Here is a 21,703-nt window from a genome sequence, read left to right on the forward strand (position 1 = left end):
ACTCTAGTTTCCAGCCCGCCTTCCTTCGCCAGAAAGTCCCTAATGTGTCCGGCCAGCGCGTCCCAGCGCGCGCCCGCCAATCCTGCCGCCGGTCCCAACTGCTCCACGCGCCTTCCCTCCCCGCCCCGGCGCAGGCGCGAGCGCACGCGCCGCCGTTCGCCGTCTCTTCCCTCGGGCGGAGGTGGGGGAAGGGGTAGACTTTCCATTTAACCCAGGTTTCCCCAACCCTCTTTAGTTTGCAGCCTGCTCTTTCTTCCGCCTTTCTCTTCCTTACTTTCATCACTCCCTTGCCCCTATACCGAAGTCTGGTTTATATTCAATGCGAAGTGGAGTCCAAACCCTAACCTCTGCCCCGCCCCCGACTCCCAATCCTTTTACAGTGCTTTCTATCGAACTCTGCAAATTTTGCAATAGGGGGAGGGATTTTTTAAATTGCATTTGCAAAGTTCGGTCTCTGGACAGAGGGGGGAGGGAGGGGATGGGGAGCAGGCCCCGCCCCTGCCGCCCTTTGCAAATAAAAATCTAGGGGTGGGGGGAGGAGCAGGAAGTGGCGGTACGAGGGCTGCTGCACAGCCAGAAGAGCCGCGGTCCGGACGGCAGCGCGTGCCCCAAGCTCTCCGCCTTCCCTCGCCCGCCAGCCCGAGTCCAGTCCGCGGTTTCAGCAGCAGCACCGAGCGCAACCCCAACAGCAGCACCATGGCCGGGTGGAACGCCTACATCGACAACCTCATGGCGGACGGGACCTGTCAGGACGCTGCCATCGTGGGCTATAAGGACTCGCCCTCCGTTTGGGCCGCCGTCCCCGGGAAAACCTTCGTCAACATCACGGTACTGCGAGGCCTGCGCGGTGTGGGGAACTGACCGGGCTTGGACTCTGAGGGAGGGACTTGGAGGAGGCAGGCGCGGTCTGGGGAGGGCAGCTAAAGGCGGTGACCGGGTCTTTGCCCTGAAAGCCATGCGAGTGGTGACTGCATGTGAGCGGATCCCTCCGTCCGGCCTAAGTCCTATGCCCCAGGCGACGGCACCTAGCCCGCCCGCCCGGCTCTCGGCGACGGGGCGTTACATCCGGGGCACTGGGCGGGGAGGGGCGCGCCGCCCGGTGCGGCGGCCCACTTCCGCCTCTAGGGCGGGGCGGGTACGCGCTGCACTTTAACCAAGGATTCTGATTGAGAAGGGTCTTCAGGGCCCGTGCTCCACTTGCCGCTGCTAGCACGAGCCCCACTCCACCATTGTTCCCCCTGTGCAGGAATGAGCTCCAGGCGCATGGCCTGGGTCCCATACTCGCCCTCCTAGGAGCCCTGCCCCTCCCTACTCCGTTAACGAGGGCGAGGCTGCCTCACGCCCCCCTAATTCGGCACGTTGGTGCCGACATTTCCCGTGAGGCCAATCCCGGAAGACCTCTCGCCCTCCCCACCACCCTCGGGGTCTTGGAACGGGGGAACTTGGTGAGAAAGTTCTGCGATAGTGTAACTGAAGGAGTACGAGTTGGCTACTACTGTCCCCATCACCTCCCCTGTCCTCAGTGCCCGGAAGTGGGGAGGGGGAGCGGAAGTTCGAAAGGGGGGGAAGGGGATTTCCGGGCGGGAGGGAACCGGATGTAGGGGTTTGGGGTGTAAGGGGGAGGGGAGAGAGGTTCCCTGGGGTATCTAGAAGCAAGAACTGGCTTGTTGGGTTTAGCTCCGGGCGCTCTTCAAAAGTTTCCTAACTTTGCCAGGGAGCCCCCAGGGGTCTGCTTCCTCATCTCGGGGCATAGATGCCTAGGCCTAAACTCTAGATTACTTGGAGACCCAGGCGTCCGGGCCCCTAATAACTCCTGTAGAACCTTTGACCAAATAAGGGCAAAGTTACTTCTCCTGTCTTGCCCGCCCCCTCCCTTCCCCTCTCCGCTTCTGCTTTTCCTGAGGGAGATTTCTGTGCATCCAAAGGGTCCCCACTCCATTCCACTTCATTCTTGTCACTGACTTTTGGCCCCTTTTGCTTTCTGGGTTTGCTTTCTCTATTAAACGTCAAATTCTAAGTCTTCAGAGAAATATATCACTCCTTTCTCCATTCTCGAGTTTGGGGGATAGTAATCTTTTGTGCACTAACTTCCCGCAGTCCTAAGAGTTTCTCATATTTTATGGATGTGTACAAGGCACATTTATCCCTGGGGCGTTTAGCTCCCTGAGAAGTAGAAGGCGGATGGGTCCTTGAAGAGCAGGGTGGGGACCTTGGTACACTGCCTCCCTTAAATGAGTCCTCGATTCCGCTTCCAGCCAGCTGAGGTTGGTGTCCTGGTTGGCAAAGACCGGTCAAGTTTTTTCGTGAATGGGCTGACACTTGGGGGCCAGAAGTGTTCCGTGATCCGGGACTCACTGCTGCAGGACGGAGAATTCACCATGGATCTTCGTACCAAGAGCACGGGTGGAGCTCCTACCTTCAACCTCACTGTCACCATGACCGCCAAGAGTAAGTTTTCTTATCCCTCCTATCTGCAAGATCCCTAATGTACCTCCTCCCATTACTTTCTCTTTTGAGTTCTTTTTTGTGTGTGGTTTGTCACTGCAAAAGTAGTCAGACCATGTTCAACTCCCATTTCTGCTCCCATAGGCTGGGACATTGGATAGTCCCTCCAGTTTTGTCTCAGTTCCTCATCTTGTAATACAAAGAACTTGAAGTGCATTAATTTTTAAGTTCCTTTCTGCCTCGAACCTTTTCTAATTAGAAACTCAGATTTCTTGGGGTAGATTGCTGGGGTCGTAAAGCAGTGTTTAGCTCTCAAATTCTGAGCCCTAATGCTAAAACTTGGAGGTATCAAGCTCCTCATCCATAGCCATTTTCAGTCTGAATATGAGTTAACGGCCCAGGGGCCTTTGACCTGTAAATTTTAGTCTGCTTTTCTCCAGCCTCTAAGCTTTGATTTTCCCCTTTTGAAAAGCCCTATTGTTTCAGGGTGACTGACAGCCTGCCTGCGCCTCTGTGTCTGTGTTGGGGGGAGGTTGGGAGGGATGAGGTTGGGTTACAGCCCCCAGGGCTGGACAGCTGCTGAACAGCTGGCGGGGGGGTAGAATTGACACCTGGGGTCCTAGCCTCCTTTCTTTTTCCTCCAGCGCTAGTCCTGCTGATGGGCAAAGAAGGTGTCCACGGTGGTATGATCAACAAGAAATGTTATGAAATGGCCTCCCACCTGCGGCGTTCCCAGTACTGACCTCGTCCATCCCTTCCCCCCACCTTTCCCCACTGCTTTTGCACCCCTCTCCTTCCCATGCACACACACGTACATCATTTTTATTTTGGGGGTCAATACCCCATATCCCTTATTGCTGCCAAAACCACATGGGGCGGGGGCGGGGGCTGGATGTACAGATACCTCCTCCTACCCATACCCCTCCTGTGTGTGGTTGGAAAAGTTTTGTTTTTTGGGTTTTTTGTTTTGATTTTTTTTTTTTTCTGAATAAAAAAAGATTCTAACAAGGTGCTGTGTGGTTTGAGCCTGGGTGTCAGGTGGGGCACTGTGACTTGCTACCTTTATAGCCTTCTTTGGTGACTGGGAGGAATGAGGATGGGGACATCAAAGTCCAGAAGCTGCTTGCTTCCAGACTAGGCTTTCCTGGCCAGGGAGCTGGCCCCTCCAGAATTGCAGTTCCAGCCCTAAGTTCTAGGAGTGTTGAACTGATGTGGTAATGGAATAGAATCATCCTGACCAGAGAAAATGGGTCCAGGCCTGAGGGTAAGGCAGGGCCAACTGAGTCATCTCCATGTGTGGGTGGGGTAGGGCACCCCCCCACCTCTGACTCACAGTAACATTAGCCTGCTGGGACTGTCCCCATGACTACAAGTTAGTCTCCCAGCACCCCTCTGCCAATTATTAAAAATAAATTACTTATGGCAAAGAAAAAAGGGTAATTTCCCTCAAAAGAAGTTTACTTGTGTGAGACTATCTTGCCTTAATTCAGAAAAAAAATTTATTAACCCAAGAAGTGAAGACCCAGGCCCTTTACCTCCTCCAACCCCCTCAGTGATGAGGTTGGGGGAGAAAATGAGCTGGAATATCCCCTACTCCCAACACAGAACACTGGAGGGAAAAGTGAGGGGCTGTGCAAATAGGTCAGCAGAGGTCAGGGAAAGGGAGGTACTAAACCAAGATGGCAGCTGAGGGGGAAGGGGAGGGTGGGGGGTCTGTTGAGGGCCCAGGAAAAACAAGGGGAGCCGGAGCTAGGGAACCAAAGGAGGAGGGAACAGTCGGGCTGGAGCCCAGGAGTGGGGTCCTTTCTGAGGCAGGGTGGTCCCTTGGCTCCTCATCACCCTCTGGCCCCTGAGCTGCTTCCTCCTGTTCTTCATCCCCAGGCCCCCGATGAACAGGCTGCTTGCAGATGGGGCAGGTCTTCCGCGTCTGAGTAAGCCAGGGGTCCACACAGCGGCTGTGGTAGGCTACGGAGAGAATGAGGTGAAGCACCAGCTTGCTGCTGGTGGACACACTGGCACAGGTGGTGAGGGCCTCACCGTGAGCACAGGGAAGTACCCTCAGCTTGTCCCCATCCTCATACTCATCCAGCAGATGCACAGACATCATACTGGTCTCCTGAGGAGAAGAGAGGGTCATGCCCTTCATTGAGCCATCCTGAACCAGGAACCACAAGAACTCTGGGACGCCTGTAATGGAGCTAAGCCCTGCAAAAATGATTTTCCCTTGTTCCACAGAGCCTGTGGAAAAGATGGGGCAGTGTAACACCAGGGCAGAACAAAACATGGGGAAGAATGGGGTTAGAGGCTACAAGCAAAAAGCAGCAGAGGTAAAGGAAGTGGCTTTTTTGGGGGGGGGGGGTGGAAGAGGGTGGAGAGATAGGGAGTAGGAGAGCAGAAAGAGGGCAGGCTTCTGCTATAACCTTGTATGGGCACTGGAGGCTCCAAAGCCTGAAGACCCAGCCCCCTCCTTACCTGTTTCTTCCTTTTCTGACTGAATCCTCCCCATTTCTTCCCCCTACTCTTCACCTCCCTCATAAGCAAGGTCTGCCTCTCCATCTTATCCCCTAACTATTTCACGTCGTCATCTTTGCTTTCCATCTACTGTTCAGCTCTGCTCTCTATCTCCTCCCTCATTCTCATTGTGTCTGTGGGTAAAAAGAGAAGAAAAGATGGCATCTTGGGACTCACTGGCAGTCAGTCTCTACCATCTTTCTTTACCCTTATGTCCTAAACTCAGACTCCCTCAGAACCAAGTAAACTGTGGGAAACGTTCTCTTACCCCCTTCCCCACCTCACCCTTCTGATAGTCATGTGTAGGGATCTGTTTCAGCTGCTCTTTTGTCAGTCGATTCCGCTGGAGCCGTTTCCGGTGCTGGATACAACGAACTATCTGGAGGAAGGATGGATCAGGCTTAAGATATGAAACCAGACAACCTTGTACAAACCATCCCCACCTTCCAATGCCTGCTGGGGCTGTTCCCATGATTACAGGGCCAGATCCAGTCTGGCCTTAGAGACCCCAGCACTTCCCCTCAGACTCCCTGAACTACTCACCATTACTGCTCCCATGGCCAAAACCAGCAATCCCACAATCCCTGTGAAAGGGATCAGGTAATAGCCCAAGGGGAAGCCATTGTCTGGGACCAGCAGCACATGAGCCCTGAGGAAAAGAAGACTAGTATTTGGAGGAACAGGAAAGCCACAGAGGGATAAGGAAGAGGGATAAAGTGAATTGGTCCAGGACAAGGCCCAGGGATAGGGAAGGGGTGAGAAGAAAGTCAAGAAGCAGGGTAGGGAAATCCTGAGGCTGAATGGTTGGGGCAGCAAGATATGGGCTCAAAGTGGGTATGGAAGTTCTAAAGGATGTACACATCCTACCCCTTCTCGTAGATGAAGAGGGCACGCAAATACTCAGAGCTCCTCTCCCCAATAAACACAGACGGGATCCAGATCTGCTGCTGGATTTCCTCTGCAGGGATCAGGACGTTATGCTGGAGACTCAACCTTCCACTTCTCAAAGCCCTTAGGAACCCTGGTATTTGGCCTTTTTGCCCCATCCACCCTAAGGATCAGCTTCTCTCCCCTAGGCCTTCAGTTTCCACCCCTCAGCCTGAGCTGTACAGAAAATTCAGACCTCCCAGCCTTACCACTATTCCACACCATGTTCAGAAGTTCATTAGAATTCACATTGTGTACCACAGCTGCAGCATACCCAGCCTTCTGAGCATTTAGGACCTAAGGAGACAAGGGGATGAAGAGCCATCATGAGCCTGGTCTCCCATCATTCCTGTCGTCTTTTTAACTCTCAGCTTCCCAGGTCCCACCCCCCACAGGTTCCACCCCCCCACTCCAGCAACCTTGAGGTCAAAATTGCAGTCGAATCTTCGAAGCAGTGCAATAAAAACTGACCCGTTGACCGGTGCTGGGGGTGGTGGGGCAATGGGACTGCAGGCATTGGCTGGATGAGCCTCCACAAGGAACCCCTGGGGAGAGAAGTAAATAGCAGTTGGATTTTCTTCTTCCTGGGTTCTGCTCTCCAGGACACATTGGTCCCCACACGCTACACATCCTCTATCTCACTTTCTTTGTCATTCCTAGGTTCTGGGCATCCTACCTGAGTTAGAGATCTACATCTTCTCTTATCCTCCTGAGGATGCAATTATATCAAACAACATCTCTTTTACCAGACCCTCCCATCGTCCCTCTTGCCATCCTAGATGAAGTAATCTGTACACCATATTCCAGGCTAATTCGATCGACTGCCCATTTCCCAGTAATTGTAATTCAATTCTCTACCATCCATGTCACTTTCTCTCAAGTTCTGTTTCACATTCCCTTCTCTCATACACACACCTACAGAACACACTCCCTTGCACCCTTCAATCTCACCACCAATGCATTTCACAAACAACTATCACTAATATCGATGGCCCAACTGAGTTTTTGCTATGGGCACTCTTTGCGAAGTACTAAAAATTGCCTATCTAATTTAATCCTCACAACAACGCAGACATAGCTTCTATTATTAAGCCATTTTACAATAAAACAAAGGCTCAGAGAGGTAATTAACTTGTTCAAGGTCAAACAACCAATAACATGGCTCCAGAGACTCTACTGATAAACATCGCATGCCCCTGCCTTTTATCTTAGTCCCCTTTCAGTCTTCTTCACAAGGCTGGACGTTCTAAGGGAGGTACTCTGTAATCCAGTACACTAGGTACACTAGCTGTGTTCCTGTATTTCATTCCTGACGACTCTTTTCCTACCTCCAGCTTCATCCAGAGTAAAGGTCCTCAACCCCTGCCTAGGATCACGGATTTAGGAAAATAAGAAAAAGGGAAGAAAATCACCTGCAGTCCCTCCTGGCTAAGGGTAGCTCCAAAGAGAGCGGGGAGGTCTGCAAAATCCATGCTGGCATTGTGGTCCGAGGTCTGGGGAAAAAAAGAGTACATTTCCCCTTTCAGCCTGCAATCCTCCCTTCAGCGTCTTTCCCCCTTCGTCCCCTGAGACTCACCGCTCGAATGAGCCCCCGGATGGGGGCCGCTCCCCACAGCACAGCAGCCACAACCACAGGAAGCGGGAAGGCCGCAGGGTGCATGGCAGCGGGAGGGAAGAGGCCGAGAAGGCCGCGTCCTGATAGCTGGAGCAGAAGCGGAGTTCTGCGCCCTACCCGCCCCTCGCTCAAATCCCAGGGGTCCCACCACCCCCAGGTCCCATTTTCCAGCTACATGGGGGCGCACAAGAAGGAACCTGACTCGGGGAGTGAGATATCTAACCCGTTTTTTGGAGCTGGGAGGAAGACACTAAAATATCTTTTTCTGGTTTGAGGATAAAACGGGGAGAAGGGAAGGAGGCAAGCGCAGGTGACAGAAAAACTTCTGGAAGGGTGGGGAGCTCAAGAAGGTGGGACTTCCGGCCAGGTGGGCCGTCTTCCTATCCCTCGGAAAAAGGTTTCCGGTAAAGAAAGTCAGGCAGCTTCCAGCATTGGGCGCTCAAGATGAAGGACTTCCGGTCCTAAAAGGCCGGTTAAGAGAAAGGTTAGAGGTGAAGGGAGTGTCTGTGGAGATGAAGGGAGCTTCGATGCCCCAGAAGACGCCCTGATAATTTTTCCCTTGGCCCCCGGGATCCCGAGCTGTCCTGTTTACCAACCTTTCCTCCTCCCTCTGGCTGCAGCCACCACTGCCGCCAGCTTGGTACCGTCAGATCTCGCGAGAGTACTCTCTACATTACCCTCTTCCCCAGCCGCCCGCGGATGGCTTGTTCTATCTATCGCGAGAGTCTTCTTAACTTTAGCTGGCCTAGCTCAGTTGATCTCGCGAGATCTTCAACCAAACTCGTCTCTGTTTTCCCGCGGTTCCAATTTGGTAAAATCTGCACCTACGCTCTTGGTTTTCTAATCTGCTACACCCCTTTCCACCCCCATCATTCAGGCTCCTCCTTCGGCACCGCTTTACTCCCGGCCGCCTTTGCGAATTTCCAGCTGGTGCTAGACCTGAGGGCCTGAGAGCCGTGCGCGCGCGCCCTTGCCTCTGTTGCGCGCGCGGTGTCACCTTGGGCGCGAGCGGGCCCGTGCGGGCGCGGGACCAGTAGCCGAGGGGCATTGAGTGGCGATGGCGGTGGCGACGAATTCCGGGGCCGGCGGTGTGGACGGCAAGCCCCGTACCTCCCCTAAGTCCGTCAAGTTCCTGTTTGGGGGCCTGGCCGGGTAAGCTCAGGCCCCAGGGATGGGATATGAAGAGCAAGGGATGGGCGCGAGGAACCGGGCCCGGTTCATGTTTGCGTCTGTTTACTGTGAATCGAGCTGGCACGAGTCAGTGCGGTCCCTAGTGTATTGTGAGGTCCTTGATGGGCTGCCAGGACCTTTTCGCCCATACAGAACCCTTTCTTGGCTTGCATACAGTGTGATTGCGCCCCCACCCCCGGGCCACCAGAACTTCCCAACCCATTGCTTGACTCTGCTGCTGGGCTGTATGGGGTTCCGGGTCATTGCCTGGTTTCTACTGTAGTATGTGGAGTCCCAAGAAATACATGCCCTTCGTCCCCTCCCTCTGTCAGATTGCATATGATCCCAAGTCACTGCTTTGACCTCCACGGAGCTACATGGAGCCTTTCATTGCATGGCCCCTACTGGACCACTGAATTTTTCAGACCCATTGCATTTACGCAGTGCCTGCTAACCCTGAGCCCTTGGTCAGTCATATGTCAGGCTCTGTCCTTTTGACCTCTTTGCTGCCATGCTCCAGTGGGACTCCTGGCCTTTGACTCCATTCCATCTTCCCCCAGGATGGGAGCTACAGTTTTTGTGCAGCCCCTGGACCTGGTGAAGAACCGGATGCAGCTGAGCGGGGAAGGTGCCAAGACGCGGGAGTACAAAACCAGTTTCCATGCCCTCACCAGCATCCTGAAGGCAGAAGGGCTGAGGGGCATTTACACTGGGTACTGGGACTGCAGGATGGGGGTGGGGTACAGGTTGGCAGCTCCATTCCTTGGCCTGATGCACTGACCCCTTCACTCCCCAGGCTGTCAGCTGGTCTGCTGCGCCAGGCTACCTATACCACCACACGCCTTGGCATCTACACTGTGCTGTTTGAGCACCTGACAGGGGCAGATGGTACACCCCCTGGCTTTCTGCTGAAGGCAGTGATTGGCATGACTGCAGGTGCAACTGGTGCCTTCGTGGGAACACCAGCCGAGGTGGCTCTCATCCGTATGACTGCTGATGGCCGGTGAGTTTCTGAGCCTGTCTTTAGCCCCATTCCCTGGAATCTAGAATGGAAGGACTTACTTTTTCTTCCCAGATTTAAAGCAGAGTATTCACCCATCCTGGCCTCCTTTTCTTTGCTCCTGTGGGACAGGATGGGCCATCCTCAGCTTACACTCTCCCTGCTTTTCCACCAGGCTTCCAGCTGATCAGCGCCGTGGCTATAAAAATGTGTTTGACGCCCTGATACGCATCGTCCGGGAGGAGAGGATCCCCACACTGTGGCGGGTGAGCAGAGGGACTGGAGAATGGGGGTTGCGGGATCAGGTCTCGGGCATTCCTGACTCTTCCTCCATCTCCCCACTTCCAGGGTTGCATCCCTACTATGGCCCGGGCTGTTGTCGTTAATGCTGCTCAGCTCGCCTCTTACTCCCAATCCAAGCAGTTCTTGCTGGACTCAGGTAAGGCACAGAGCTGGGTCCTCAGCTCCTAGCCTGGCCTGGGCCAGCTCCGAGCTGACTGGCTGTCACCCCTGTTCCATCCTCCCAGGGTACTTCTCTGACAACATCCTGTGCCACTTCTGTGCCAGCATGATCAGCGGCCTTGTCACCACCGCTGCCTCCATGCCTGTCGACATTGTAAAGACCCGGTGAGTGTGCAGGACTGGGCCTAGAGAGGGGTAGCGGGGGTGGGGGTGGGGTTCCCTTTCCGTCTCTCATACCTCTACCTTTCCTCCCCCAGGATCCAGAACATGCGGACAATTGACGGGAAACCGGAATACAAGAACGGACTGGTGAGAAGCTGGGCTGGGGGCCAGGGTTATGGGGTTAGAGGCCCCAGGGAGGGCTGCCGAGGGAGCTGGGGGAGAGGGAGAGGGCCCTAGAGGCCAGGTCCCGGCCCCAGCGCCTTGCCTCACTGCCTGTCTAGGATGTGCTGGTAAAGGTCGTCCGCTACGAGGGCTTCTTCAGCCTGTGGAAGGGCTTCACACCATACTATGCTCGCCTGGGCCCCCACACCGTCCTCACCTTCATCTTCTTGGAGCAGATGAACAAGGCGTACAAGCGTTTCTTCCTCAGTGACTGACGTGGATGTGGGACATGGAGCCAGTGTGCCAGAGCTCCCACTTACCCCATGCTCCTAGAGTCACTGTGCCCTGGAGGACCTGGACTCTGCCGCCCTGGGCCTCTCTATTTATTTCCTCTCCACAGTGTGTGGTCTCTCTTTGCCATAAAGGACTTTGGTCTGTTCTAGCCCCTGCTCCAGATTGTCTGCCCTTGACTGTTCCTTGGGGAAGCTGGAAAACGCCCTGAGATCTCCCTGATGATTTCCAGCCTTCTCTTGAGTATTAGTTTCAGGGCACACAGGACAGCAGATGATCCTCCTCCTTAGTGGGATCTAAGGCAGGGCGCGGGACAGGAAAGAGCAATAGCTCCTTGAAATGGTCAAGGGTCTGCTGTGGGGGGGGCCATGCCCTTTCTTTACTTCATTGAGGACTTAATAAATTGGATTGATGACACCACCCCCCAATCTGGAGAGTTGTGGGCCTCATTAGGAGAAGGAGATTGAAGAAGCTGGTACCTCTAGAGAACAGGAACAGGAGTTTTTAAGAAAAATTATTAACGAAAAATCACCCTCTGGTTTTAAGCAAATGTTCCATTCATCGGTCATTTTGCAGCAGCTGATGAGGTGAGGAACTCAAAAGGATAGATGTTTCCTAGCTACTTGTCTAAGAATGATAGACCCATACAAGTAATTTCACATAATCCCCAGGAGATGTCTCTTAGGTCTGGTGATTGTACCTTCAACCTTAAGGGGGAGGGAGTAAAGGAAGCCAGACTTTTGTAGGGACCAGTAGGGAGTAGAGAGGCAGGGCTTGAGGGGAGCATGAGAGCCAGCCCCCCTCACCAAAGACTGAGGCTTGAGGAAAAGGAGGGTGTTAGCAGAGATGTGATCTGGGCCCCAGGTTGGAGAGAATTACTGCTTATCCAAGATGTGTGATTCCCAGTCCTGTCTTGGAGGAACCTAAAAACCTCTTGAGTCATTAAAGCATAGGAAGGTCAAACTGGACAGAGCAGGATAGCATGAGACCTGAGGGCTTCATGTCAGCCAGGGACAGGCAGGCAGCAGGTGGAGCTGTCTCTTTGGCAGAGCCTTGTAGACAAGGAGGTGGAGCTCAGGAACCTGGCACCCAAACTGGCCCTCCCACCCTTTTCACCCTGGCTAGACCATATTAGCCACTTGGAGACACATGAAGCCTAGACTTTGTCCTTAAGGAGTTCTAAGACCAGAAGGGAAGATGATACAGAAGCAATTGGGAAACTGGAAGTGGAGCAATAGCCAGGTAAGGTGACTTGAGCACCTAGCCCAGCCCTGGGAAGGTGAGACCTGCACCCAGTACAATTAGACTGGTTGGGGAGAGGGAGGGACAGGGACAGCACTCCTGGCTGGAATGAGGGCAAAGGCTTAGAGAGAAACATTAGCAGTTAAAGAAGTTTTTAATAGCTGGAACATAGACAAGTGTCTCCTGAAAGCTGAACTGCAAGATGAGTCCGTGCATGGAAGTCATTGACTGCTAAGCTGAAGAGGTTGGCCTCTGTTAGGTAGAGTTCAAAGCAGGAGGGAGATTTGGCCAAATTTTCAAGTTAGTGAGACCCGCACCATCTGGAGGAGGGATCACCACAAAGCTAGAAAGTCTCAGCCTTCATTCCCCTATTCTCTAGGTCCCAAGGCACTTGAATTGGTCAGGTGAGGCACCAGTGGGTAAGAGATGAATGGGGCAGTGGATAAGAAAGCCTGTGGTGCAGTAAGGGAATGGCAGGATCTGTAGACCAGGGGAGCAATCAGGTTCCATTTACTGGGTTCTAGCTTGAGAGCAGGAAACCTGAGACTATTCAATAAAGTCCACCAAAGTGAAACACGCTGGAGGCTCACACCCTATCCCCATCTGCTGACCTGGCCAAGACAGGAGAGCTGCATTTCTGAGACAACAGGTGTGATAGCATTAATCTTCGCCTCTACTGCCACAGGCTGTGGCAGGTAGGACTCACCAGGACCACTAAACTCTAGGGAGACTTGGACAGTTTTTGAGCCAGACTGAGCTGGGGGTGGCTTGGTGGGTGGCTACCCATGGAGAAGAAGATGACACCCAATAAGATGAGCATGCTAAGACTAGAGGCTTATCGGGTGAGCTGTGTGACCAGGCTTAGGTAGTTAGGGCCTGGGGAATTCTGATGACAGGTGCCCCTGTCACTCTTTCCCTCTTCGAAATAAACTAAACATCCTTATTTATTTTTTTATATACACAAATAATGTACAATGACAGTGGAAAAGAAGAACAGGTAAGCAAAGAAAAAGATAAAAACCACCCACCCTCGCACTACTCAGAGACTATATCGCAGATACACGCTCTATTCTGTTTATTATTTGCTTTGTCATAACTCTTCCTTGAAGTGATAGCTACATGTCTGGGCATCCCCCCAGCCTCCCCCACCCGCATCCCATGCAGCATACAGAGTCTTGTTCTATGACCCACCCAAATCTGCCTCCTTCACCACCCTCCTGGCTTGTTGATCTGAGGTTGTGTCCTGTGTGTGAAGAGGAGGCTTCTGAAAAGAAAAAGTCATGAACCTACCCTTACCCTTCTCTTACCCACCCACCCACAGCTAGCTCCCAGTAAGAAAGCCTGACAGAGCCTCCAGTCCTTCAACCACCCACTCTCAGAGACTGTGGCCAGAGTATCTAACACCCACTGTGCCTAGCAGGTCCTGACCACGACCCTGACTCAGGCTGAGGGCCGCCGTCTTGCCACCAAGCCCCCACGCCATTAGGCCGTACCCATAGGAAGAGACTGGATCGAAAAGGGGGATAACCCTCGAAGAAAAAGCAGCCAACCCGGGCACAGTCACTTGCCTTCCTCTAGCTCCAGGTGTGTGTATGCATGCTGTGGCCAACTGCTGACTGGCCAAAGTCCAGGGCCTGTGTTTCACATGCCAGACCCACTTCAAAGCAGATAAGGATCACAGAGGCCAACAGAGCCAGAAAAGACCCAGATATAGAAACCCAGGGGAGGAGCAAAAAGTCAGGTTGATAAAAGTCATTTCTGAGCTATCCAAATTCCCCTGAGCCACCCTACTGACTTTTGGGAGGGGAATTTCAGGGATGATTGTTGTAGATTCCATGGCAGTAGAGTGAGATGATTTTGTGATTAATGAGAAGTTGGTATTTGGTGCTTGGGATTGTGGTGGGTTCTGGGGTGGTTGGGTGTGGTGGTTCTGGTGCTCGGTTGTGGTGGTTCTGGTGTTGTGGTGTGGGTTCGGTGGCGGTGTGGGGTTCTTGTGGTTGTGGTTTGGGTGGTGCTTTGGGGTTCTGTGGTGGGTTCTGGGATGTCGGGGTTGTGGGGTTCTGGGGTCTTGGGTTTTGGTGGTTCTGGTGGTGGTTGTGGTGTTCTGGTGCTGGGTTGGTGGTTTCTGGGTGCTGGGTTGAGGGGTTGGGTTTGTGTTTCCTGTGCTTAGGGATGTATGGGTTTGAGTTTGGTGAGTGGTGAATTTTGATGTCTTTGGTTAGAAGGTGGTTTCTTTCTTACTGTTCTTGAGTTGGAGGCAAAGAAGGCATTTGGCTGTCAAGAGAACAGTAGATCCTGGGTAGAAAGGGCTCCAGTGGGTTATATGGCTTTGGTTTGGTAAAAACTTTACCACAGCCCTCGTGGGTTGCACCTTATTACTCTGTCCTCTTCGTCATAGTCATCATAGATACCTGGTTCGTCCCCATTACCGAGGGTGGGACAATCCTTCCCTTGGAAGTGTAAACGGGTTCTTTGGGAAAGTAGCACATTGTACACTGGTCACATTGGGGTCATGGATTTCTTATCCACACCCTCCTTCCAGACATAGACGTTGTACATATTGCCCTGAAGCCAGCGACTGAAATAGAGAATCTCACAGTCACAGTGCCAGGATTGCCATGGAAGAAAGCGAAAGGCAGGATTCGGTTCCCAAAGATCCTTTGGTATCCTGTGCAGCCAGTTATTTTGGAGATAGAGGTCGAGTTCTTCTAACCCATCCAGGAGCCCAGGGGGAAGCTCTCTCAACCCGTTTCAGCCAGATCGAGCTTCTTCAGCTGGGGTGGGCCCCAGAACCCTGGGGGCAGAGCCTTCAGCATATTGCTGCGCAAGTTGAGCTCTTGGAGTTGGCTCAGGCCATCCAGAGCGCCAGGAGACAGCGAGGCCAACAAGTTGAAGGAGACGTCCAAGATAGAGAGGACTGGCAAGGCTCGCCCTAGCGGGGGCAGTCTTTTCAACTGATTGTGGGATATATCCAGCAACTCCAGCAGGCAGCGTCTCATAGATCTTCAGCTCAGCCAACTCGCTGTGATCAAGGTGCAGCTGAGTGAGGCGAGTCAGAGATACTAGGGATGCCATGGAGAAGGTGGCCAGAGGGTTATGACCCAGGTGTAGGATGGTGGTGTCTGCTGGAAGGTCTACAGGCAATGCCTTCAGCTTTAGATTCTCACAGTTCACTTCTACCTGGCTGGCCACTTTGGTGATCTCACAGGTGGGTTGGGGGTGTGAGGGGCTTGGCAGCAGGAGCAGCAAGAGGAGTAGAGGCATGAGGACCTGTGGGCCAGGGAGGCTTGAGTGAACGCCCCACCAGCCACCAACATTATTCCCCCAAGTCCCAGGCCCCACCACAGCTTCCAATGTCCCTTCAAAAACTCAGCTTCCATGTCTCCTAGCATCCTCACTCTCCTCTCCCACCCTGTCCAAAAGGCCTAAAACACTAACTCCTAGGTCCTTGGCTCTTATCCCTCCCTTAGATCTCCTCCTTCCCCTTCCCCAACCCCAGCTTACCAGCAGGCAGAAAGACCTCCAAAGGCACAGAGTTTCTTCTAGGGTGTGAGTCGGTCTTTCTCTTCCAACTTCAGGGAGTGCCTTGCTGAAAAGGCAAGGCAGGAAAGGGGGTGGTGATTGGGGAGGAAATGCCAGCTTGATAGGGACCCTGGTGACCCAGGCAACAGAGTCTCCCTCCCGGACACAGACCCTTATCACCTCCCTCCAGAATTTTCCCCTAGGTCCTCTTTTTGGCTCTGCTCCCTCTCTATCCTTCTACACTGAGGAAATTGGGGGTGGGCTCCTTCAGCCACCCCCCTCATCCATCTTTTAAAAACCTCTCCAATGGTGTAATCTAGGAATGCCTAGAGTCACTATAATGATAGTGACTAAATGTGCAAATTTAAAAATGTTTCTCCATGAGGAAGAACAAAGGAATGTCAGTAATGCAGGCTGTTGAAAACAGATGGTAATTAATACTTTAAAACTAATGTATGTGTGAGACAAGCAAAAAATGTTTATTTGGTACAAATTTATATTTTGACTAATGCATTTCCTAATATAACTTATGTGGACAGCTTAATCAAGCACCATAGTACTTGGAACCTTGCACAGGGCATGAGATTTTGTAGGTTTGTCTAGAGTGATGCCCCGATAAATCCCAGAGCAATTTGAACAGCGAATAGGGAAGTATTTGCAGAGTCCCCTAGAGGGAATGGTGAGAAAGGGGGAAAATTCAACTTCCCCAAGTGGAGAATTCCTGATATTCTCACAGGCAGTGGGGACAGCCAAAGCAAAAGGCCGAGCCTACAATCTTGGGGTTTGTTCATATGAAACTTAATCCTGAAAAGGGTAGGCTAAGCCTACCTAAAATTAGGCTTAAGAGTCACTTCCAAGAGAACCTCTTTTGTTGTTCAGATGTGGCCTCTCTCTCTCAGTCGACACAGCAAGCAAATTCACTGCCCTCCCTCTCTCTGCATGGGACATGATTCCCAGGGGTGTGGATCTTCCTGGCAACGTGGGACAGAAATTCTAGAATGAGCTGGGACTCAGCATCAAGGGATTGAGAAAATCTTCTTGACCAAAAGGGGAAGAGTGAAATGAGACAAAATAAAGTGTCAGTGGCTGAGAGATTCCAAACAGAGTCGAGAGGTTTTCCTGGAGGTTATTCTTACGCATTAAATAGATATCACCTGTTTAGTTAAGGTGTAATGGAGAGGCTGGAGGGAAGTACCTGAAAATGTAGAGCTGTGCTCTGGTGGCCATGTTTCTTGATGATGATTGTATGATGATATGGCTGTCGCAGTGTGACTGTGTGGTTTTGAGAGCCTTATGTCTGATGCTCCTTTTGTTTACCTTATCGATGGACAAGTAAAACATATGGAATTAAAAATAAATAAGTAATAGGGGGAACAAATGTTAAAATAAATTTAGTAGATTGAAATACTGATGATCAGTGAAGGGGAGGGGTAAGGGGTATGGTATGTATGAATTTTTTTCTGTTTTCTTTTTATTGCTTTTTCTGAATTGGTGCAAAAGGTTTTTAAAAAGAAATGATCATGATGATGAATATACAACTATGTGATGATACTGTGAGTTATTGATTATATAACAAGGATGGAATGATCATATAAGAAGTTTGTGTTTGTATGTGGCTATGTATCGTAAATAAAAAATAAATTAAATAAATAAAATACAAGTAAAAAAAAATACCTCTCCAGCTGCCACCCTTTCTCTCCTCCCCTCCACAGCTACATTCTTAGAGTTGCCTAATGTTCTCCCTCTCCCAGCCTTGCCTTCTTCTGCTTCCTTCAACCCCCTATGGGCCGGTTTCTTCACTCCTCCATTGGTGCAGTTCTTGCCAAGGTCGCCGGTGCCTTCCATTCCATTCCATCCAAAGGATACTTCTCCATTATAATCCGACTAGATTTCTGCAGCCTGCATGCCCACAGCCACTTCCTCCTTGGGACTCTGCCTTTGACCTCTGTGACACTGTGATTTTCCTGGTTTTCCTCTTACCTCTGTGGTCGGTCCTTCTTAGTCTCCTCTGTGGACTCTTCTTTCTCTTCCCTTCCTAAGTAAGTCACCGGCTCCCAGAGTTTCGTTTTAGTATTTCTTCTTTTCTTATGCTACACAAGTACCCGAGCTTATTCTCATCCATTCCCCAGCCTTCAACCATCACCTATACCCCCATGACTCTCAGATCTTTATCTCTAGACCAAACACCTATGTGCAACTCTTTCTTGGACTTCTCCATTTGAATGTCCCTCAGGCACTATCACAATATGTTTGGAATATCACAAATCACCTCTCTCCAAATAGCTGTGCTCTCCAGCCAAGTGAACGGTGCCATCATCCACTCATTTATGGAGCCAATCCATCAAAACAAACAAACATCCTGATAGTTACCCCTAACCCCTCCCCTCCTTCATCCTCACATCCAACCTAGCACCGAGTCCTGATGATTTCACCTTCTAATCTCTTTTAAACCCACTTCTATCTATCCCCACTGCCACCACTCTGAGTCCAGGGCACCATCTTCTCTCTACTGCTTCGCTGCAGTAGCCTCCCATCTGGCCTCCTAGCTTTCCGACTTCCCTTTCCTCCTCATCCCTCACCAGAGTGGTCTTTCAGAACTGTAGATTTTGCTCATATCCTTACACTGCTTAAAACTCCCTGGTGGCCCCTTAGAGCTCTCAGGAGGAAGTCTAAAATTCCTAGCATGGCTTACAGGGTCCTGCATGATCTGCCCCTGGCCTCCCTGCCCAGCCCCATCTCTTATCCCCCAACCGTTCATTCTGGATCATCCTCTTTCCTATACCTGGAGTGTCTCCTCACCCCTTACATCCTTCTGCCTCTTAGTCTTTCAGCAGGTTATAGCTCAGAATTTCTTCCTCTGGGAAGCATTTTCTGACTTCCCAAGACTAGGTTAGATGCCTGGTACAGGAAGTTGGCCACCTTTTCTCTCTCTCATAATGAAGATGCCCCACCTACTGTCCCCAAGCAGGGGCGCACATGCAACTACATGAACCTGCCCCTATCTGCTCACCCCTCGTGACTGGACCAGGGGTGGATACCTGACCGGATGCAGTTACTCTGTAGACCTTTTGTTTATATAATTTGTCAGCTGAAAACACATATGAAGAAATGTGGAGAAGATGGGGCAGTTAGGAACAGGAAGTAAAGTGGGCATGTTGCATGGAGAGAAGCCATGATGTGGAGTGAGAGCCCTGAGGACGTTGATTTTTATCTATTGCTCTGTTAGGGGTTTTCACTGTAAGCCACAGAAAATTCTGGCTAATTTAGGCTGAAAAGGAATGTGTTAAAAATACATTGGCTGCTTCATGGACTTCTCAGTGATGGCTGGAGAACCAGGCCTCGAGCTATGCAAGCAGGAGCATTGCCCAGAATCAGGCTGCAGAACCAGTCTGGTGAGCAAAGCTCTGCTCCTGCTGCAAGACCAGGTCACTGAAGCTTGCACTGCTACAACTGGGAGTGTCACAGCTTCCACTGCTGTCGAGAGAGGATCATGCGCATCAGTCTCTGTGATACCAGCTCTTGATCCAGACTCTGAGTGTGTGTTTTTGGTCATGTGCCTGTGACCCAGCTGCATGGGGGTCTGGGTAAGCAAGAATCTGACATTTGCAGATCAGGTAAAGGGAGGTAACTCCAAAGATTTCAAAGTTGAAGGCTTTTCCAAATATAGAAGAGAGTCACACGCTGTGGAATCTACTGAGATGATGCTGTGTTTTGCATTCTTCAAATGTCAGTGTCCTGAATTAAGTTAATGCATTTTAAAATTTTGCATCTTTGAATGCTTGTTATTAACCTTACCTGGTCATTATAAAAGATTACTTGTAATTTAATTCTGGGTTTAAATATTCACGTTTATTTTTATCTAATTCTGGGTTGATTTGTTCACATCTAAGTTTAAAAACAGTCATGGCCCATAGATTTCTTTTGGAGGGATTTATCTATCTTTGTTTTATTTTATTATAAGGGTTATATGCTAGCCTTATAAAATGTGTTGGAAAACTTTATATTCTCTGGAGTAATTTATATGTTATAGGACTTTTCTTTCCTATAAGTTTGGTGGAATTCACCTATAAAACCATTTGGATCTGATGCCGTTTGAGGGATAGCTATTTAAATACATTTTTAATTCCTAATATAATAATTAGTTTGTTCAGGGTTCTACTTCTTGAATCAATTTTGGTAATTTACATTTTCTTTAAAAATCACTTATTTCATGTTGATGTTCAAATTTATTATAAAGTTGTAGCTTATACTTTATCACTTGTTAAAATCTCAAGTCTGAGGCAGTGCAATGGTGGCTCAGTGGCAGAATTCTTTTTTTTTTAATTTTTTTAAATTTTTAAATTAAAAAAATGTGACGAGAAAGAGACACAAACATTCTTAACATATGATAATTCTGTTCTACTAATATAATCGGTAATTCACAATCTCATCACATAGTTGTATATTCATCATCATGATCATTTCTTAGAACATTTGCATCAATTCAGAAAAAGAAATAAAAAGACAACAGAAAAAAAATTCATACCTACCATACCCCTTACCCCTCCCTTTCATTGATCTCTAGCATTTCAATCTAAGTTTATTTTAACATTTGTTCCCCCATTATTTATTTTTATTCCATATGTTTTACTCGTCTGTCGATAAGGTAGATAAAAGGAGCATTAGACACAAGGTTTTCACGATCACACAGTCACATTGCAAAAGCTTTATCATTATACAATCATCTTCAAGAAACATGGCTACTGGAACACAGCTCTACATTTTCAGGCAGTTCCCTCCAGCCTCTCCATTACGGCTTGAATAACAAGGTGATATCTACTTAATGCGTAAGAATAACCTCCAGACTAAGAATAACCTCTCGACTCTGTTTGGAATCTCTCAGCCATTGACACTTTATTTTGTCTCATTTCACTCTTCCCCCTTTTGGTCGAGAAGATTTTCTCAATCCCTTGATGCTGAGACTCAGCTCATTCCAGGATTTCTGTCTCACGTTGCCAGGAAGATCCACACCCCTGGGAGTTATGTCCCACATAGACAAGAGGGAGGGCAGTGAGTTTGTTTGTTGTATTGGCTGGAAAGAGAGGCCACATCTGAGCAATATAAGAAGTTCTCCTGGGACTCTTAGACTTAATTTTAAGTAGGCCTGACCTATCCTTTGTGGGGTTGAGCTTCATATGAACAAACCCTAAGATTGGGGGCTCAGCCTATAGCTTTGGTTGTCCCCACTGCTTGTGAGAACATCAAGAATTCACCTTGGGGAAGTTGAATTTTCCCCCTTTCTCACCAATCCCTGAAGGGGACTTTGCAAATACTCTGGAATTTATCGGGGCATCACTCTGGACAAGCCAACAAAATCTCATGCCCTACTCAAGTTTCCATGTACTTATGGTGTTCAATTAAGCTGTCTACATAAGTTATATTAGGAAATGCACTAGGCAAAACAAAAATTTTGTACCAAATAAACATTTTTTGCTTTAGTCTCACACATAAGTTAAAAGTTTAAAATATTAATTACTATGAATTTTCAACACCCGCAGTAATGACATTCCTATGTTCTTCCTCATGCAAAAACAATTTTTTAAATTTGCACATTTAGTCAGTGACAGAATTCTTGCCTGCCACACCAGAGACCTGGGTTCGATTTCCAGAGCCTACCCATGGGGAAAAAAAAAAGTCTTACGTCTGTAGTTATGACCCCTGATGTTGTTTATTTTTTTCCTTCCTCTCTCTCTTTCCTCTCTCCCTTCCTTCCTTCAGCTTGCCAGATTGGTCTATTCCATAGGATTATTCAGAGAACAAGTTTCTGGTTTTATTAGCCAATTGCTGTTAGTTTCCTTATTTTTTTATTTTCTATTTGATAAATGTCTATTTTTATCTTGAATAATTCCTTCTACTTTGAGTTTATTTTAATGTTTTCCTTCTACCTTCTTGAGTTGAAATCTTACTTCACTTATTGTCAATCTTCCTTGCTTTTTAAGTAAATGCATTGAAGCTATTCATTTGAATACTGCTTAGAGTACTGTTTTATCATGTAGTACTTCATGAATATTTGTCTTTTTTTTTTTTCATCTAGCATCCATACCTCTTTGATCAGAGAACGCTAATTTCCTTTTGGGAGATGACATCTCCCCAAATGAGTAAAAACTTGACGGGACTACAAAAGCAAGTGTCCTGCCTCTCTCTGTGGAAGTTAA

The 21,703-nt window shown here is 49.7% G+C and overlaps 3 protein-coding genes and 2 pseudogenes across 4 annotated transcripts; 2 read left to right on the forward strand and 3 right to left on the reverse strand.

Moving 5' to 3' along the window:
- Positions 1-525: 525 nt before the first annotated feature.
- On the forward strand, positions 526-3,453 carry PFN1 (profilin 1). The gene is made up of 3 exons (XM_077165657.1): positions 526-828; positions 2,256-2,448; positions 3,090-3,453. Exons 1-3 carry the CDS (start codon positions 697-699, stop codon positions 3,185-3,187), a joined length of 423 nt encoding a protein of 140 aa, XP_077021772.1. The 5' UTR covers positions 526-696; the 3' UTR covers positions 3,188-3,453.
- Positions 3,454-3,921: 468 nt separating this feature from the next.
- On the reverse strand, positions 3,922-8,423 carry RNF167 (ring finger protein 167). Its single transcript, XM_077165655.1, is given in 11 exon segments — positions 3,922-4,410; positions 4,483-4,538; positions 4,540-4,561; positions 5,242-5,335; positions 5,500-5,605; positions 5,824-5,914; positions 6,093-6,180; positions 6,303-6,428; positions 7,296-7,376; positions 7,460-7,585; positions 8,095-8,423. Coding segments are annotated over 10 exon segments (1,044 nt in total). The 5' UTR covers positions 7,544-7,585; positions 8,095-8,423; the 3' UTR covers positions 3,922-4,114.
- On the forward strand, positions 7,896-11,165 carry SLC25A11 (solute carrier family 25 member 11). Its single transcript, XM_077165656.1, has 9 exons — positions 7,896-7,982; positions 8,376-8,650; positions 9,229-9,381; positions 9,465-9,671; positions 9,844-9,934; positions 10,017-10,107; positions 10,196-10,295; positions 10,388-10,439; positions 10,574-11,165. Exons 2-9 carry the CDS (start codon positions 8,556-8,558, stop codon positions 10,727-10,729), a joined length of 945 nt encoding a protein of 314 aa, XP_077021771.1. The 5' UTR covers positions 7,896-7,982; positions 8,376-8,555; the 3' UTR covers positions 10,730-11,165.
- Positions 11,166-13,332: 2,167 nt separating this feature from the next.
- On the reverse strand, positions 13,333-13,824 carry LOC143686684 (platelet glycoprotein Ib alpha chain-like; annotated as a pseudogene).
- Positions 13,825-14,333: 509 nt separating this feature from the next.
- On the reverse strand, positions 14,334-15,583 carry LOC143686074 (platelet glycoprotein Ib alpha chain-like; annotated as a pseudogene). The gene is made up of 2 exons (XR_013176876.1): positions 15,492-15,583; positions 14,334-15,257 (listed from the first exon to the last, which is right to left on the reverse strand). The product of XR_013176876.1 is annotated as a platelet glycoprotein Ib alpha chain-like (transcript).
- Positions 15,584-21,703: the final 6,120 nt, after the last annotated feature.

Source organism: Tamandua tetradactyla, chromosome 6, assembly GCF_023851605.1.
Source record: "Tamandua tetradactyla isolate mTamTet1 chromosome 6, mTamTet1.pri, whole genome shotgun sequence".
In the NCBI taxonomy this organism is placed as follows: Eukaryota; Metazoa; Chordata; class Mammalia; order Pilosa; family Myrmecophagidae; genus Tamandua; species Tamandua tetradactyla.

What these genes read in the sequence shown, in the direction of transcription:
- SLC25A11 (XM_077165656.1), top strand. Translation starts at nt 8,556, where the DNA reads ATGGCGGTGGCGACGAATTCCGGGGCCGGCGGTGTGGACGGCAAGCCC. An exon ending in CTGAGGGGCATTTACACTGG is followed by an intron (nt 9,382 to 9,464) that starts GTACTGGGACTG and finishes TTCACTCCCCAG; the next exon opens with GCTGTCAGCTGGTCTGCTGC. An exon ending in CGTATGACTGCTGATGGCCG is followed by an intron (nt 9,672 to 9,843) that starts GTGAGTTTCTGA and finishes CTTTTCCACCAG; the next exon opens with GCTTCCAGCTGATCAGCGCC.
- PFN1 (XM_077165657.1), top strand. Translation starts at nt 697, where the DNA reads ATGGCCGGGTGGAACGCCTACATCGACAACCTCATGGCGGACGGGACC. An exon ending in AAACCTTCGTCAACATCACG is followed by an intron (nt 829 to 2,255) that starts GTACTGCGAGGC and finishes TTCCGCTTCCAG; the next exon opens with CCAGCTGAGGTTGGTGTCCT. An exon ending in TGTCACCATGACCGCCAAGA is followed by an intron (nt 2,449 to 3,089) that starts GTAAGTTTTCTT and finishes TTTTTCCTCCAG; the next exon opens with CGCTAGTCCTGCTGATGGGC.